The sequence below is a fragment of the Cuculus canorus genome, chromosome 28 (assembly GCF_017976375.1).
Source record: "Cuculus canorus isolate bCucCan1 chromosome 28, bCucCan1.pri, whole genome shotgun sequence".
NCBI classification, from domain to species: domain Eukaryota; kingdom Metazoa; phylum Chordata; class Aves; order Cuculiformes; family Cuculidae; genus Cuculus; species Cuculus canorus.
This window is the reverse complement of record NC_071428.1, coordinates 3,085,034-3,102,276: the sequence shown is the minus strand read 5'-3', so window position 1 is coordinate 3,102,276 and position 17,243 is coordinate 3,085,034. Positions and strand designations below refer to the sequence as shown.

General features: G+C 50.8%; 1 protein-coding gene across 1 annotated transcript in view; it reads right to left on the bottom strand.

Moving 5' to 3' along the window:
- Positions 1-16,120, bottom strand: part of SMG5 (SMG5 nonsense mediated mRNA decay factor) — a 33,609-nt gene extending 17,489 nt beyond the window's left edge. The window contains exons 1-9 of the mRNA XM_009561270.2: positions 15,914-16,120; positions 11,091-11,189; positions 10,108-10,231; positions 9,044-9,200; positions 5,536-5,625; positions 4,163-4,252; positions 2,906-2,984; positions 2,256-2,381; positions 1,755-1,823 (exon numbers count right to left, since the gene is read on the bottom strand). Of these exons, the coding sequence (XP_009559565.2) occupies positions 1,755-1,823; positions 2,256-2,381; positions 2,906-2,984; positions 4,163-4,252; positions 5,536-5,625; positions 9,044-9,200; positions 10,108-10,231; positions 11,091-11,189; positions 15,914-15,990 (911 nt within the window). The 5' untranslated portion in view covers positions 15,991-16,120. The remainder of the gene's footprint in view (positions 1-1,754; positions 1,824-2,255; positions 2,382-2,905; positions 2,985-4,162; positions 4,253-5,535; positions 5,626-9,043; positions 9,201-10,107; positions 10,232-11,090; positions 11,190-15,913) is intronic.
- Between the last annotated feature and the right edge of the window lie 1,123 nt (positions 16,121-17,243).

Below are 17,243 nucleotides of genomic sequence, written 5' to 3'. Positions count from 1 at the left end.
GGAAGCACCCACCGGTATTCCATAAAATGGGCCGTGGGAGTCTCCTAGTTAAAAAATACACCCATCTGCAAAACATCCAGCAAATCCTTTTCAGGAGTTAATGTGCTTGGGAAATGGAAGTAATTTCCAGTTTTCTTATGTGCTAAAATGTGTGTTAAGTGGGTATTAAATGAGCCTTGAAAGTTCCACCCTGGTGTAAGTCAATATTTGAAAGGCAATCCCATATTAGGGATCCCATCGGCAAGGGCACAGCCAGCAGGTTGAGGAAAAGGATTATCCCTCTCTCTGGCACTCAACAGATGGGATCTGGAGTACCGCATCTAGCCATGGGCCTCCGGTACAAAACAACCAGCTAAAGACACAGCCAAATGGGCCTTCGTCCAGCAGAGGACTGTGAGGGGAACAGAGAACATGATGTACGAGAAGAGGCAAAGAGAATTGAGTTTGTTCAGCCTGAAAGAAGGCTCAAGGGGTATCGTCTTGTTTCCAGATGTCAGACACATGGTTATAGAGGACCGAATAAGACTCTTCTCAATGGTGCACGCCACAAGAAAGGGAAGTGATGGATAGAAGCTGCAGGAAAGGAAAATGAGAAGACTTAAAGGAAAAATACTCCACAGTGAAGGAGGTCAAACACTGGAAGGGGGACCAGGGAGGTGTGGAATCTCTGTCCTTACATCCATTCAAAACTTGACTGGATCAGGTTCAGAGCAACTGAATTTGCAGCTGAATTTGCCTTCATAGTGGACATGACTTTCCAGGGAGACCTTAGAGCAGCTTCCAGTACCAAAAAGTGCTCTAGGAAAGCAGGGGAGCGGCTCTTGATCAGGGAGTGCACAAACAGGACCGGGGGAACAGTTTTCAGCTGAAAGAGGTGAGATTGAGATGAGATCTTGGGGAGAAATGTTCTCCTGTGAGGGTGGGGAGGCCCTGGCCCAGGTTGCCCAGAGCAGTGGTGGCTGCCCCATCCCTGGAGGGGTTCCAGGCCAGGTTGGATGGGGCTTGGAGCCCCTGGGAGGTGTCCCTGCCCATGGCAGGGCGTGCGACTGGATGGGCTTTAAGGTCCCTTCCAATCCAAACCATTCCATGATTTTATGGCTTAGGGGAAGGACTGGCCCCCCTGAAGGTCTCTTCCAACCTAAACTATTCCACAATGAGTTAACTGTGCTCTGTGTATAAGCCCTTAAAAACACCTGCACTGTTCCAGGCAGTAAGAGGTTAATTTACAATTCACCTGAAAACCTCCCAGCAGAGACTGCATCCAAGAAAAAAGACGGAACAGCTACACAAAGCTTTCCCTGTTTTCCAACAGGAACAGGTTACGCTATCTGTTTCTTTGAAGAAGTTATTTGGTTACAGATTCCCAAATGCAATGAACAGCCAGGCTCTCGGACAGGCTATTGGCCTAAATGCAGTGCTTCCTGGGCAAAAGCATTTGACAACTGAACAAGGCAAGAACACACCAAAGGCATTGCACAGCACAGAGGTGAGCTGCAAGGCTCAGGAGTCCAACATCCACTCAGCTACTGGCTTGATTTAGCCAAATCTGAAGTATTTAACACCCCCCTGGTATTCCAGCCTCCCTCGGAAGACAATCTTTGCTCTCCCGGCAAGGTTAGAGGGTTAAAGTCTGGAAGCTTTTGGCAGAAAGCCTCAGCGCAGGCACTGTTATCCTACAGGGAACAGCCTCTTCCAACGCTGAATGCCTGCTACTGTGAGTTCCCAATAGAAGATGTAATCGGCCGTAACCTTACCTGCTCTTTGGCTGCAAAAGACTCTGCAGGTACATAAAGCTCACGAGCAACCTCTTAATGTCTTTGCCTCTGAAAAGATTGAGAAGAAAACAGTGTAAAGAGGGTAACGCCATCACAGAGCTCTATTCACGAGTAAATCGAGTCTCAACTGAAAACTGTATTCTGATGAAATGGGAGAAAAAAAGACAGCTTTTACCCCTGCAACTTTCACCAGTACCGTCCACTCTTATGAACAGCCACCCCATTCAGGGGAGAGAGAGGAAACCTCCCATCTCAAACCCTACACCTAGCCAGCATGTAGCTTATCTCCAGAAATTATGACCCAACAGATCAAGAATGGGATCCAGACTGGGGCTCCCAGAATCCCATAGGCAGTCACTGCCCCAAACTGGCCATCTTCCAGTTCCCACTTCCCAGAAGGACACTCCCAACCCAGAGGATGACACTGGTAGCATTCCAAACCCTCAGCCTGCACCTGTCTCCTTTTCCTTTCCCTCTTACCGTTTCTTGCTCGGAGACAACTTCCTGGTCTCACATTTCTTCAACTGGTGATACATTTTGGCTGATTTGTCATACAGCCGCTTCAGATTCCCATAGGCACCTTCAAAGGACACTTCAGACTGGATACTGAGACCCCAAAACAGAACACATCGACAGTCACTTTGCCACCAGGCTGCTTATATTTTACGGCTTTAATTCACCAGGAAGTTATTCCGATATCTAAGCCTGAAGACAGGTACCCAGTGCTTTTGTTTGAACAGGCTGGACTACCTGACTCCCACCTACTCCAATCCGTGCCTCAAGGCTGTGTTCAGACAACCGAATTTCACCCACCTCACTCAGCACCTCTGCTCCCCTTCAAACCTAGCTCTCCAGCACAGACAAAGGGGGCTTCGATGAAACCTTACCCTCTAAACACAGCCTCCCACTGTATTTTAGTGACCAGCAGGATGGTTTGGTTTGACCAAAGCTCCTTTTTATTACCACTCCCACTCAAGGCAGGAATAAACCCATCTCTCTTTCCCGTCCCCTGAAAGTCACGCGCTTAAGACAGTCACAAGTGCAAAGTGAAGGAGAAAAGAACTTGGCAGGAGCCACCACAGCGCCCTGATTCTCTGTCCAGGAAGCCAAGATCCCACCCGGACACTCACCAGCGTAAGTAGCAATAGGTAGCTTCCACATTGTAGTATTTGCTCCCTGCCAAGGTCCCCAGCTGGTTAAAGGGCATGCCTGTCACAAGAGAGAGGGGCGATGGAATTAACCTACAGTCAATTCTTAAAAATAACAGTTTTGAGCTGAAAGAAGGGAGATTGAGATGAGATCTTGGGGAGAAATGTTTTCCTGTGAGGGTGGTGAGGCCCTGGAACAGGTTGCCCAGAGCAGTGGTGGTGCCCCATCCCTGGAGGGGTTCCAGGCCAGGTTGGATGGGGCTTGGAGCCCCTCAGCCAGTGGGAGGTGTCCCTGCCCATGGCAGGGGGTGGGACTCCATGATCTTTAAAGTTCCTTCCAACACAAACCATTCTGTGATTCTACAATTCTCCAATGGTCCTGCTAGGAAGCCTTTCCCTCTCACTACTCTTCCACACAGGAGGGAAGCCAGGAGACACAAAGAGCAGTAAGGCTGCAGCACAAAGGTCTGGACTACTCAACCCTTTTGCCACCCAGGTTTTTGTTGTGTTTTAGAGCGCTCTCACATCCTCCCCACCTTCCTGCCAGTTCCCTACATATGAAAGCAGAGCAAACAACGCCACCTCCTCCATATTATTAATGCCATGTCCTTGACTCTCTATTCCTCTTGACACAGACATCTTATCGGCATTTCAGAGTTCCGATCCGTCTCACCGTGGTACATAAACTTTTGTCACTTACTGGTGTTTGGGATCAGTTTATCAAACTCACTGAGAACTCTGCAAAGACAGAGAAAACATTCTCCTGGCATTGCACGCTTTTGAAGAAAAGACAGGCACTCAACTCCTGCCCCAGTGTGTTCCAGGAAAACAGCCACTTCCGAAGGAGAAAGCAACACGTGACGGGGTTTATTGCAGGGATAAAAAAAAAAAAAAGGAAGATGACCGATAATGCTCTGCTTCTGGCAATGGGCAGTTGGATTTCCCCTTAGCCAGATAATTTATCATGTTTGTGGAAGTCTGAGCTTCGCAGAGGTTATCAGACTAGGAGCCGAGGTCACTGGTAAAGAGCACCTTTGCTTTAACTCTTCTATTTGGCTTCCCAGCCAGAGAGGTTCCCAAAGGAGAACATAACCCAGGTTAAGGATAGCTAAAAGGAGGATGAAAGCACTCCTTCCTCAGCAGCAGGATATAAACCTGACCAGCGTAGCACAGAGTGGTTTTTTGTACGTTGCGGCAAGGTGACTTTAACAACTAAAAATTCATGGTAACTCAACTCACCAATTTGTGGTGCAACAGAAAGGGCTTGATAGTAAAACCGCTCAGCCAGCAGCTCTGTGTCCACACCTGCCAGTTCGTTCTGATAGCGAGCTGAAAGAAAACCACACACTGCGCATCAGAAACCAGAAGGCAGCATCTTCTCTTCCCTTCTGTAGAGAAGCGCAGTTTCCCTACGGATTAAAAAAATACCACAAAACTAGAAATACCAGCCAAGTCAACAAATCCATCAAAGAAGAACTGCTCTTGGCAAAACACAGCGACGTACGAGGTTTGCCAGGCCTGTTTGAAGCACTTCTAACTGCTCTACTCCACACGCCACAACCCCTGCCGCTTCAAGTGAAGGGGATCTCCCTCAACACTTGTGGCAGCGTGTAAGCAAAAGGAAGGAGTTCTTCGGCTCCGTGTGTTAAATGCTGATTCATCTATCCTTGAAACAACTCGGAACTGTGCTCCACTTTCCAGCACTTCAAACAGACTGTGTTCTACTACAGCAGAGCATGAAACGCAAAGAAAGTCAGCTGAGCTAAGAAAATACCTGGCTGGGGCTGGACTGGAGTTTATTCTTGGGTTTGGACCACAGGAGGCATTTTGGAAACCTCAGGTGAAAGCCTTGTGACGACGGAAGCACATTTCTCTCCCACCATGTCTTATTACCCCCGTAAGACATTTATCTGCAATGCCATTTTTAGGCTGATTCACACGCAACACTAAATGCCAAAGAGCCTTCAAGAGCTTGAAGGCTGCTGCATATCAAGCACATTTACCCGCGCCACACTTCAAAAAGCTGTTTGTCACACAGCTCCGTGTTTTCTCCCTGCCTTCACTCCTACGTGTTCCCAACCGAGCCAGAAGCTGACACGCTTACCACACGCTTCAGGAGGTCATGACTGGGGGACAGACATGTCTGCTCTAAAAAGGATGATATGCAACCAGGCACGCTGACAAAGAAGCTGGGGCTTTGCAGCAGCCTGCTGCTCTGCACTGGTTCACAACAGTGCTTAATAAACCTGATTTTCAGTCACACTTGTGGTAATGATCAAAAACGGTGTGGGCAGAAGGAGCAGAGAAGCGATCATCCCCCTGGATTCAGTGCTGGTGAGGCCGCACCTCGAATCCTGGGTTCAGTTTTGGGCCCCTCACTCCAAGAAAGACGTTGAGGGGCTGGAGCGCGTCTGGAGAAGGGAACAGAGCTGGGGAAGCGGCTGGAGAACAAGGGTTGTGGGAGCAGCTGAGGGCCCTGGGGCTGTTTAGTCTGGAGAAGGGGAGGATGAAGGGAAACTCCATCGCTCTCTGCAACTCCGGGAAAGGAGGTTGGAGCTGCATGGGGACCATCAAGGTATTACAGTTGCCCTGAAAGACAAAGCTGTTCTTACCTAGGTCTCCCAGATAAACCAGACATCGGTGACACGCCATCTGTGCCCACTCCATCTCCTTCTCCGACGCAGACACGGGTTTCTTGCAGCCTACATGAGAAATCACACACACCATGGAGTAAAGGCTGCTAGAAAGACACAGGAGCAGCCAGCACCTCTGCCCCAGACACCCAATGTTTCCCTGGATCACAGACTGTCTGGTAGATCACGTTGTTGGCTGTGGCATTCGACAGACCAGCACTGGTCCACTCTGGATGTCAAAACATAGAAAAGTAGTGTAGAAAATACATGTAGACACTGAGACGGAAGGGAGACCCCATTGCCCTCCACAGGTCCTGGAAAGAAGGTCGGAGCTAAACAGGTGCTGGTCTCTTCTCTCAAGGAACAAGGGATGGGATACGAGAGGAAACGGCTTCAAGCTGTTCTAGGGGAGGTTTAGATTGGATATCAGGAAAAATTCCTTTACTGAGAGCGTGGTGAAGCCCTGGCAGAGGCTGCCCAGGGCAGTGGGGGAGTCTCCATCCCTGGAGGGGTTAGAACAACGTATGGCCATGGCACTTGGGACTTGGTTTAATCAGTACAGGGGGGCTGGGCTAACATTTGGACTGGATGAGCTTAGAGGTCTTTTCCAAACTTAATGATTCTATGATTCCACGATTTTATGCCCACCCCTCAGTCCCCTGCTGGTGAGGGGCAGTGCACATCACAGCATCACTGCAGTCACTTAGACTTTGCCTATACCACAGAGAGCTGGCTCCATTCACGCTCAGATGAGAGGATAAAGGCCAATTCCTGTCTACAAGCCATGCGATCGTGTTAACACAGCACTGAGCACAAGCTAATAAGGCCTGTCGAGAGGCTGATTTCATTAGCACAGCTAATGAGGCCGTTGGATAGGAGCCGCTGCGAATCCCTGGAAGCCAGAACAAAATCTGAGCACACTTGCACCTGGTAGCAGCAAACAATGTTGGATGTAGCCTCCTTGACACTGCAGATGGAAACAAATTTATTGTCTAGGGCTGAGATCTAGATTTCCCTACAGCTTCCTCAGGGGGTGATGTGGAGAGGAGAGCTGAGCTTTTCTCCCTGGAACCCAGTGATAGGATGTGTGGGAATGCCTCAAAGCTGTGCCAGGGGAGGTTTAAGCTGGACATGCAGAAGCATTTCTTTACTGAGAAGGTGGTCAAACCCTGGAACAGGTTTCCTGGAGAGGTGGGTGATGCCTCAAACCTGACAAGTGTTTGAGAGGCATTTTGACAATGCCCTTAGTACCAGGCTTTAACTTTTTGGTCACCCCTGCGTTGGTCAAGGCGAGATGATCCTGTAGGTCCCTTCCCACTGAAATATCCTATCCTATACTGAACTGAAAAAAGAAAGTAGATCAAGCAGTGGGAAGTGTCAAAACCAGCAGGGGAAGGCTCCAGCCAGCTGATCCAAACTAAGCGAAGCCATCAAGCGTGACTCAGTTCCTGGGAGGAGCTGCCGCTGGCCAGATCCTGCTTCCCATCTGCCCATCGGCACCTTCTCCTGGCCATCAGGACAAACAGTACAGCCAGACAGCAGGAGGCAACAGCGACTACCAGGCAGGCCAGTGGCGTGGATTCATCTGGGTTCGGCGTGCCTGTTGCCAAGGACTTTCAACTTCTGGAAGAGCAAATTCCCTCAACCAGGAGTCCCCAAGGAAGCTTTTTAAGAACGGTCCAGCCTACAGTCTGAGCTGTGCCCCTCTTGGCTTGGATTTAGAGTGGAAGTGAAATCTTGACACTTAAGTGACCTTAAATGAGGAACGGTTCCCCCTTAACAAACAGCATTGTACAAACTGCATTATACAAACACATGGCCTTCAAATCTGCATCAACATACACTACTGGACCCATCCTACCTTTCTTTTTTGCTGTGAATCCTCTTGCTCTCATTTATTTAACCTGATCTGTCATTCATACGAGAGTGTAACACATCTGTGTTTCCTGGACACGCACAGTTACATCTCTGTTGTCCAGTTACACACTCATCTGCCGCATGCATTAATTACAGAGCCCAAACACATGAAGGAACCAAAATGAGGGGAGCCTTTCAAACACAATCGCACACCACAGTGTACAGACCCATCTGGAATGCGTATTTCGAGCCTTTATTAATTCCACAGTACTGAGACACATTTCTCAAAGCAACAGTTGCCAGGGACATCTGCCTTTTCAACCAACATTTCAAAGACAATCGTGATACAATCATCTCCCAGAACTAAGAATAGGACACCAGTGCCTGAAACATTCCATTGCTAAAGACATACTGATTCCTCTGATGCCAGTTCCCACCTTCCCTCCCCCGCCAGCTTTAAGAATGTCAATGAAATCCTGGCTAATATCCTTCAGAAAACACACGGAGGTTCCAGTTCTCCCACCAGACCCACCAGAACAGAAACACGTGCCTCGAGGCCACCGAGCACAACTCAGGAGAGATGCTTGTTCAGTTTGGAGAAGAGAAGGCTCTGGGGAGACCTTAGAGCAGCTTCCAGTACGAAAAGGGGCTCCAGGAAAGCTGGGGAGGGGCTCTGGATAAGGGAGGGCAGGGAGAGGATGAGGGTGAACGATTTTCAGCTGAAAGAGGGGAGATCGAGATGAGATCTTAGGGAGAAATGCTCTCCTGTGAGGGTGGGGAGGCCCTGGCCCAGGTTGCCCAGAGCAGCGGTGGCTGCCCCATCCCTGGAGGGGTTCCAGGCCAGGTTGGATGGGGCTTGGAGCCCCTGAGCCAGTGGGAGGTGTCCCTGCCCATGGCAGGGGTGGGACTGGATGGGCTTTAGGTCCCTTCTGACCCAAATCACCCTGTGATTCTATTACAAGCTAACCGAGGCTTTGAATACATGCACAGCCTTGAGCTGTTTCAGGACTGTGAACACTCTTCTCTTCCTCCCCTTTCAGGTCAGATCCCTCAAACCACCCCACACAGCGGTCGTGCCTCGAGACTTCTAACATATCACACTGTGTTATAGGAGCTTCCTCATGTTCCCAGTCCAAAACGCAGCTGTGGTTGCAAAGCTACAGACTGTACATAAGGAAGCACAGGGAGAAGGGACAGCAAGAGGAGGAACAATCTCTTACATCTAATGAATACAATGTCCTGACAACAATCTGTTGGTTTCAAAAATCCATTTCGCTGCTTTAAATCAGCTTTTAAAAAAAGATTTAAATCAGCTTTTAAAAACATACTGTACAGCCAGATGAGCTCTACGATTTTCCATAAAAATCTGCCATCACCGAACACTCACTGAAGAATTTTCCAACAGCTTTTTCCTCCTGATAGAAACCCATCCTTCTTCCCTAGTTTAGTATTAAAAGAAAGAGCAAGAAGGGAGGGAAGAGAGGACAGTCTGCTCTGAACAGATAACCAGCTAATCAGGGAAAGGAACAGAGATAATCCCTGGAATGCTGAAACAAAGAAAGACTAGCGCAGGGGAAGCCACCTGCCTGGGATTCTGAGCTGTTCCAAGAGCCCCGTACAGAGCACTCACCTATTAGAGGATCTGTTACGTGTGTCCAGTCAATACAGCACTGCAGCTCCAGCTGGTAGTGAGACTGGATGTAGAGGAGAAGGTGCTGGTAAAATCCTACGCCAGCAACTAAGTGAGTCCGGTAAGCACACTCCAGAGTGCTTCGGCTGTGGATGTGCTGGAGGGAAGGCAAAGGAGAACACATTAATGCCACCGGGCAACATTTCAGGCTGGCAACCCAAGTTTCAGGAAACAAGAGAGTGGGCAGCTCAGCTGGAATTGGGTTTGTCATGTTCTGGATCTCCTCTGGCTCAACAAGGTTCTGTCTGGTGAAATCTACCAGGAGTAAACAGCAAGGAGGAGAAATACTGCCTGCAACAATGAATAAATAAAATCAAGGTGTCTGCTTAGAGCACCTTACATACATCCAGAAAACCAGAGCAGCAGGAGAGAGCTGGTGGCATTAGAAAATACAGTGAATGTTTCTGAGGGATCAATCCCAGTAAAAACAATCGGCACAGAGAAAACCTCCCAAGACCCTGTTCTCCATGGAGACACTGAACTGCAGGCAGTGCAGGGATAGGACAAGGGGGGAACGGTTTTCAGCTGCAAGAGGGGAGATTGAGATGAGATCTTGGGGAGAAATGCTCTCCTGTGAGGGTGGGGAGGCCCTGGCCCAGGTTGCCCAGAGCAGTGGTGGCTGCCCCATCCCTGGAGGGGTTCCAGGCCAGGTTGGATGGGGCTTGGAGCCCCTGAGCCAGTGGGAGGTGTCCCTGCCCATGGCAGGGGTGGGACTGGATGGGCTTCCCTTCCAATCCAAATCGTTCCACAATCCTATACACATCTCATGAAGATTAGAAGACAAAAAATAAGCAAATAATGTTGAAATATCCTCTGCAATGGCAGCTCTCTCAGCACATCACTGGAGGATGCCTACCCACAGCTGGACAAAAAGCACAGATCAGCTCCACAGTTAAAGTTCAGGAGCACCTGGCTCCCTGCCCTGTGTTCAACTACAATTTCTCCAGGCAAATGACGCTTTTAACTCGGTCTCTCGTTTCACAGCCAGCGACAGAGATACCTGCCTTTTTATTGGTTTTAATGAGCTGGATAACTTCATAGTAAACTTTCCTCCAGAGTAGTTCTTCTGCTTTTCTTCCATAATCTACTGGATGCAAGAACATCAGCTTCACACACAGCTCCCGCAGCCTGAGAGGAGAGAGCAGGGAATTCACATTCAGCTACAGCAGCTCCCAACAAAGCTGCCACCGCACAGGCATGGAAGAGGAGAATCAGAATTCACGGCGATGGATAAGCCAGGCCACCTGGTGATGGCACAACCTGTATCACCCCCACTCCACAGCCCCAACCAGCTCTTGGCTCGGCTGGCCACCAGCAACTCCCAAAATTGCAGTGAAATCAAGAATTCTCTTGACAGATTAAAAATGAGTACAAATAACCACCCCCGCCAGGCACCCTCTGAACCCAATAGAAGATCCTACACACATATAAGAAGCTTCACCACACTGGTATTTAAAGAGAATTAGACCAGACATAAGGAAGAATTTCTTCACCATGAGTGGTGAGACACTGGCCCAGGTTGCCCAGGGAAGTTGTGGCTGCCCCATCCCTGGAGGGGTTCCAGGCCAGGTTGGATGGGGTTTGGAGCCCCTGAGCCAGTGGGAGGTGTCCCTGCCCACGGCACGGGGTGGAACTGGATGATCTTTAAGGTCTCCTCCAACTCAAACTATTCTATGATTCTATGAATTACAAGGAAGGCACTGGCCAACATGGAGAAGATTTGTGTTGCAACAGCACTCAGAGAAGTCTCCAGCCACAGACGGTACGACAGGGACTCGATGATTCTTCTGGGTCTCTTCCAACTCAGGTCATTCTACGATTCTATGAGGTGCTGTTCAAATGCAGACCCAAAGCCCAGCTTCTGCTTCAAAAACCCATCAGAATTCCACACCACAAATCAAGCACACTCCAAAACCACAGAATTAGTGCAGCTTCACATGGATTTTCCCCAGCCCAATATAAAAACCCAGTGCCCTGCCCAACTTACTTGTTCCTCAAGCTGATGTTCTCTGGCTTGAACACTTCTTGATACGCGGCCTTATTGCCAAGGATGAGATCCAGTCGATGAACAGCCTCCACCACTGCTCTGCAAGGGAGCACAGGAAGAGGAGGGTCAGAAAGCGGGTTATCTGAGCTCCGGATGTCTGCACAGAACCACACTGGCCTAGTTAATTCCATTATTAGTAAGCTGCATTATACCAATGCACCGTATTAATTGATTTCCTTTCAGCACTCTGTTTTAGAAAGCTTACGGAAAGGAGAAAAAAGCAGAGTTATGTACACTGTAATGGTTTTGCTGCAAATCAGCTGTTTAATCCCCAGTCACCGCTGCCTGTCTGGTCAGAAATGTCCATTGCTTCTACAGCAGCAAAGTCAGGAATGTCTTTGGATGCGTTAGCAGCTTTTAACCATGGCAATTAAATCACACAATACAAACACTCAGATTAAATTAAATGTCTAAACTCTATGAATAAAAAAAAATTATTTGCTTTCTAACCTCCACCAATTGCTGTTTCCTTACCAATTTGTCTATAAAGGAAGGCAACTCACGTCTCTCTCATTTGCCAAACCTCCCTGATCTTCATTACAGTGATTCATTGATTAAAGCCCTTTAAAGATCTCCCAGAGAAAGGGAATGGAGATATTCAAAACCAGCCTAAAATATGAAAGTTATTACGAGGTTTTTCCCCTGAACACCAGCTAAAAGACAGACCAAGCCACCTCCAAAACTGAGTCACGCAGAAAACCACATCTGTGAATCACTGCCCGATCCTCTCCTTGAGGAGGAACACCACACCGCATGTAAAACCTCCAGCCTTCCAAAGTTTGTGGCTGTGAACAATTCAAACTGCAGTTCAAGCGGTGAAATAAAAGCCAGGGAGTTATAGAGCATCAGAGCTGATACAAAGAGCCCTCATCGATATCTCACAGACAGTTCAATAATGCAGAATCAACTCGCCGCGTTAAACCCTTCGTGTCACAAGAGATCATCTCCAACCTCTGCCTTTGTTCAGCCTGTATTGGAGGTCGATCAACCACTCCCAACAACTGACTGTTCCCAGACGCTGGGTCCACACGTTCTCCTTCAGGAACACATCCTTCTCGCCATCCCTGGCCATCAAACTCTGCAGGTACCTCCTCTCCCCGCCTCAACTGCGCATCCACCTACTTGTCATTCCAGGTTTGCTCCACCACCTTCCCTGCTCCCAGGGCTGAGCCTGCTGTACACAAAGAGCGGTTTGAACAAGCTGAAGACGAGCACGATGCGTTGTAAATACAGAATGAGACAGACCTGATCAGAGCAACCTTCTGCAAAGCACAGTTCGATGTCGCTACCAGCCTGCTTCCAGTTCCCAAGATCTTCATCACCTGCAGAACACAGCTCCCTCAACACAGAATGCCATGACTGACCCTTCCTTCGGCGCACACACACGCAGAGGGCACGCAGAGCCATTTGGGCCAGAACCATCACCACTTCCTTGACAACTACAGAGATCACTGTAAAGTACTTGTCAGGTTTTGAGTCCCAGCCCCTTCCCAGCAAGGGAAATCTCTCTTCACAAACCCACCAAGAAAAGGAACTGCCCCGAAAATAACCCAAACCTCCAGGAGCTCAAAGGGAAAATGTCCCATTTCATGCTGTGGCACAGCAAGCTTTCATCCGAGGGTAAATGGAAATCTTATTTCCGTGAGACACAGAATCTGAGAGAAGAAGAGGAGTGTAGAGAATGGGACTGCCTCCCGCAAGGGTTTGGGAGATCAAAGCAGCACAGAGCTGATCCAAGTTCTTCCTCAATAATCACAAAAGCAAACCAAGAACAGACTGAGGCTCACACCCAAAAGTCTGTGACTGACCTTGATACCCACAGCCACTTCGTACAATGGTTTGGGTTGGAAAAGACCTCAAAGCCCATCCAGCTCCTCAGAGCTGCTCTCCATCCATTCCCTGCCCACCATGAGTTTGTGATTTGGATATCTAAACAAAGGGTCACAAAACCTCATCCAAGAATCCTCCCAAGCTCAGCAGTGCAGAAACACATCGTGCAGCACAACACCCCTGAAATTACAGGAATGACTCAAAAAGCCACTGCCAGAAGCTCCTTTCCAAGTTGGAAGCAGTCAGACAGCTACTCGGCTGCCAGCAATACCGGCAGGTGGGAAATATGATCAAGCAGCAAGGAAACCTCACTCTCTTGCAGCAGGACCCACCCGAATGCGAAGCATAAGTTTCCTTCCAAGGACTACCTGAGCAGGAACATGAGGGTATTTCACCTTCCCCTCAGGCACAGGGCAGGAGGCAACCCTGAGGGAGTTTCCCACACAGGAATGGTCAAGGATGAGCACATGAATACATGGGCTGCTTCTGGTACGTTTTGTGGGTTCACAAGGAAAGAGAGAGTTGGTGACTTGCAAGCAGCACCATTTCTCCTTTACGGTGCAGTTCCTGAGCTGTAAGGCAGAGACAGGGCTGAAAATCTCTATCAGCAGCACCCCACGGTGCAGGAGTTGTCTGTGCCAGGCAGCGATGCCCTGCAAGGATCCTGTGGCCGCAGCAGTGAGCAAAGGGACACGGTGTGGACAAAGAGGTACAACCCCCAGAGTCGCTTCGGAAACGTTAGGAAACATCAACACAAGCACTACAGACCACGCACCAATTAAAAGGCAATCCAGCCCGTGTGCCACGTGTGACCACAGGCTGGATCTTCTTTAGCGGTTAAGAGGCCGCATTGTGTCCCAGCATCCGTTTTATACCTGCTGGGTTTAAATGCTGCCCTCAGACAGCACATCTGAGCCACAGAGGAGGCAAACGGGACGCCAGTCTATTAAAAGAAGCGAGCCCAGCACACCCCGCCAAGAAGGGTGGAAAGAGTCCAACGTGATGTCCTCTTTGGCCACGAAAGCACCAACCTGCCTGTAATGTTCTGGGATGGGGCAGGACAGCCGGGAGAACTCTTTGTCCTCTCTCTACTTCTTTATTTAATACCTCACTAAGAGGAGTAAGGCATTTCTCAGGGAAAAGCTGCAGCCCTTCATTTGTATTCTGGTGAGTGTCAGCACAGAGATAACACTGCCCAGACGAGAACAGGAACCCAGAGGCAGGGAGCCAGCACAGACCTGTAAAGTAAATCTGCCAACCCTACACTAACACACATGCAGTAGAACACCACCTGGGGCAACTCGGTCGCCACGTTCAGAAGTGAAACCTGGAGATGATCATTCTGATTAAATCGAACAGATCAAAGACCATCCTAGATCAGTGATGGGCAACCTCAGCTCCAGAAGGATGCTTCAACGGCCATGGTACTCGCCAAGGACCATAGTGACCTGGGCTCAACTCCCACTGCTCTCACAAGCAGATGCAAAGTGGATCCTATTTATAGCTGGGATGTGACCAGATTCAAACACCTGCAATACACAGGAGCTGCTGAATCCAACGGCCAAACGCTCCCAAACACAGTTGGCCACCACAAAAAGCACCACGGACTCCTTAGAGGAGAGGGAGTCACCACAGCATCTAACTGAACTCCAGGCTGAAACAGAGAAGGACTGACAAGAGGCTGTTAAGGCAGAGAGCTTGGTGAGAGAGCCACCAGCTACATGGCAAGGAAATTTGTGGCCACTGCAGATATTATAAATCCTGCACTAAAATCATATCACGTACGTCCCGCTGAAAGAGCGGCCAACTCTACAGGAAAAAGGGGCTCTTTTTCTGTTGTAGAAATGCTATAAAGCAACTACGCATCTTATTGTGCCATAACAACAGACAGTGATCCAAGGGCTGGAAGACCTCCTGTACAAACGACAAGTTGAGAGAGCTGCGGTTGTTCAGCCTGGAGAAGAGAAGGCTGCAGAGAGACCTTAGAGCCTGAAAGGGGCTCCAGGAAAGCTGGGGAGGGGCTCGTGATCAGGGAGTGCAGGGAGAGGACGAGGGGAACAGTTTTGAGCTGAAAATGGGGAGATCAAGATGAGATCTTAAGGAGAAATGTCTTCTGTGAGGGTGGTGAGGCCCTGGCCCAGGTTGCCCAGAGCAGTGGTGGCTGCCCCATCCCTGGAGGGGTTCCAGGCCAGGTTGGATGGGGCTTGGAGCCCCTGATCCAGTGGGAAGTGTCCCTGCCCATGGCAGGGGGTGGGACTGGATGGCTTTTGAGGTCCCTTCCAACCCAAACCATTCTCAAAGGTTGCTGCCCCTCTCCTCTACCCTCATGAAACCCCTGAGAGCTTCTCATCCATCAAATCCAAATGCAATCCCGAGTGTGGAATCACAAAATGGTTTGTGTTGGAAGGAACTTTAAAGATAATCCAGTCCCACCCCTGCCACGGGCAGGGACACCTCCCACTGGATCAGGGGCTCCAAACCCCATCCAACCTGGCCTGGAACCCCTCCAGGGATGGGGCAGCCACCACTGCTCTGGGCAGCCTGGGCCAGGGCCTCCCCACCTTCACTGTGAAGAATTTCCTCCTAATAGCCAATCTATATCTTCCACCTTCCAATTAAAAGCCATCCTCTCCCTGCACTCCCTGATCCAGAGCCCCTCTCCAGCTTTCCTGGAGCCCCTTTCAGCACTGGAAGCTGCTCTAAGGTCTCCTCGGAGCCTTCTCTTCTCCAGGCTCAACAACCCCAACGCTCTCAGCCTGTCCTCATACAGGAGGCTCTCCAGCCCTCGGATCACCCCTGGGGCCTCCTTTGGCCTCGCTCCAGCAGCTCCCCGTCCCCCTCACACCGGGTCCCCCAGGGCTGGGCACGAGGCCCCTGTGCGTTTCCCCCATAGGACTCAGAGCCCCCTCCCCTCCTCTCCGCGCTCTCCTCACCGGTAAAGCCGCTTGGTGTGCAGCACCTTGGCCTCCGGCTCGCCGCTCTCGCCGGTGGCCCCGCCGCCCTGGCTCATGGCGCCCGGCGAAGGCAGAACCTGGGCTTCAAAGCCCCTTCAGCACCGGCCCCGCCGCCGCCGCCGCCGCCCCCGGCCCCGCTCGGCCGCCATGGCTGCGAGGCTGCCCCCTGCCCCGCATTGTTCTCGCGAGAATTCGAGCGAGGCCGGGAAGCGGCAGGGCAGGCCTTAACCTCGCGAGAGTTTTGATGCCAGTACTGAGTGCTGGCAAACATGGCGGCTGCGCGGCGTCATCTCGCGAGAGTTTATGCCAGTACTGAATGCTGGCAAACATGGCGGCCGCGCGGCGTCATCTCGCGAGAGTTACGCCACGTGGTGTCTGCGCCGGGACTTGGAGTCCTGGAATGGGTTGGGTTGGAAGAACGTTAAAGCCCGTCCAGTCCCACCTCTGGCTCAGAGGCTCCATCCAACCCGGCCTGGAACCCCTCCAGGGATGGGGCAGCCACCACTCCTCTGGGCAGTCTGGGCCAGGGCCTCCCCACCCTCACAGGAGAACATTCCTCCCCAAGATCTCATCTCAGTCTCCCCTCTTGCAGCTCAAAACCGTTCCCTTCACCCTCTGTCTGGGCCTCAAGGCAGCCCTGTCCCTGCCAGACAAGCACTGGGGCTTCTCCTTCTCCACTGGGCTCAGTGCAGGGATCAGTGGAGGACTTCGAGGGCTCAGAGTACGGCACAAGGATCAATACAGGGCTCAGAGTGGGGCACAAGGCTCAGCTCAGGGCTCAGAGTGGAGCACAGGGCTCAGCTCAGGGCTCAGAGTGGGGCACAGGGCTCAATACAGGGCTCAGAGTGGGGCACAAGGCTCAATACAGGGCTCAGAGTGGGGCACAGGGCTCAATAAAGGGCTCAGAGTGGGGCACAAGGCTCAATAAAGGGCTCAGAGTGGGGCACAAGGCTCAGCTCAGGGCTCAGAGTGGGGCACGAGGCTCAGCTCAGGGCTCAGAGTGGGGCACGAGGCTCAGCTCAGGGCTCAGAGTGGGGCACGAGGCTCAATACAGGGCTCAGAGTGGGGCACGAGGCTCAATACAGGGCTCAGAGTGGGGCACAAGGCTCAATAAAGGGCTCAGAGTGGGGCACAAGGCTCAGCTCAGGGCTCAGAGTGGGGCACGAGGCTCAATACAGGGCTCAGAGTGGGGCACGAGGCTCAGCTCAGGGCTCAGAGTGGGGCACGAGGCTCAATACAGGGCTCAGAGTGGGGCACAGGGCTCAGCTCAGGGCTCAGAGTGGGGCACGAGGCTCAGCACAGGGCTCAG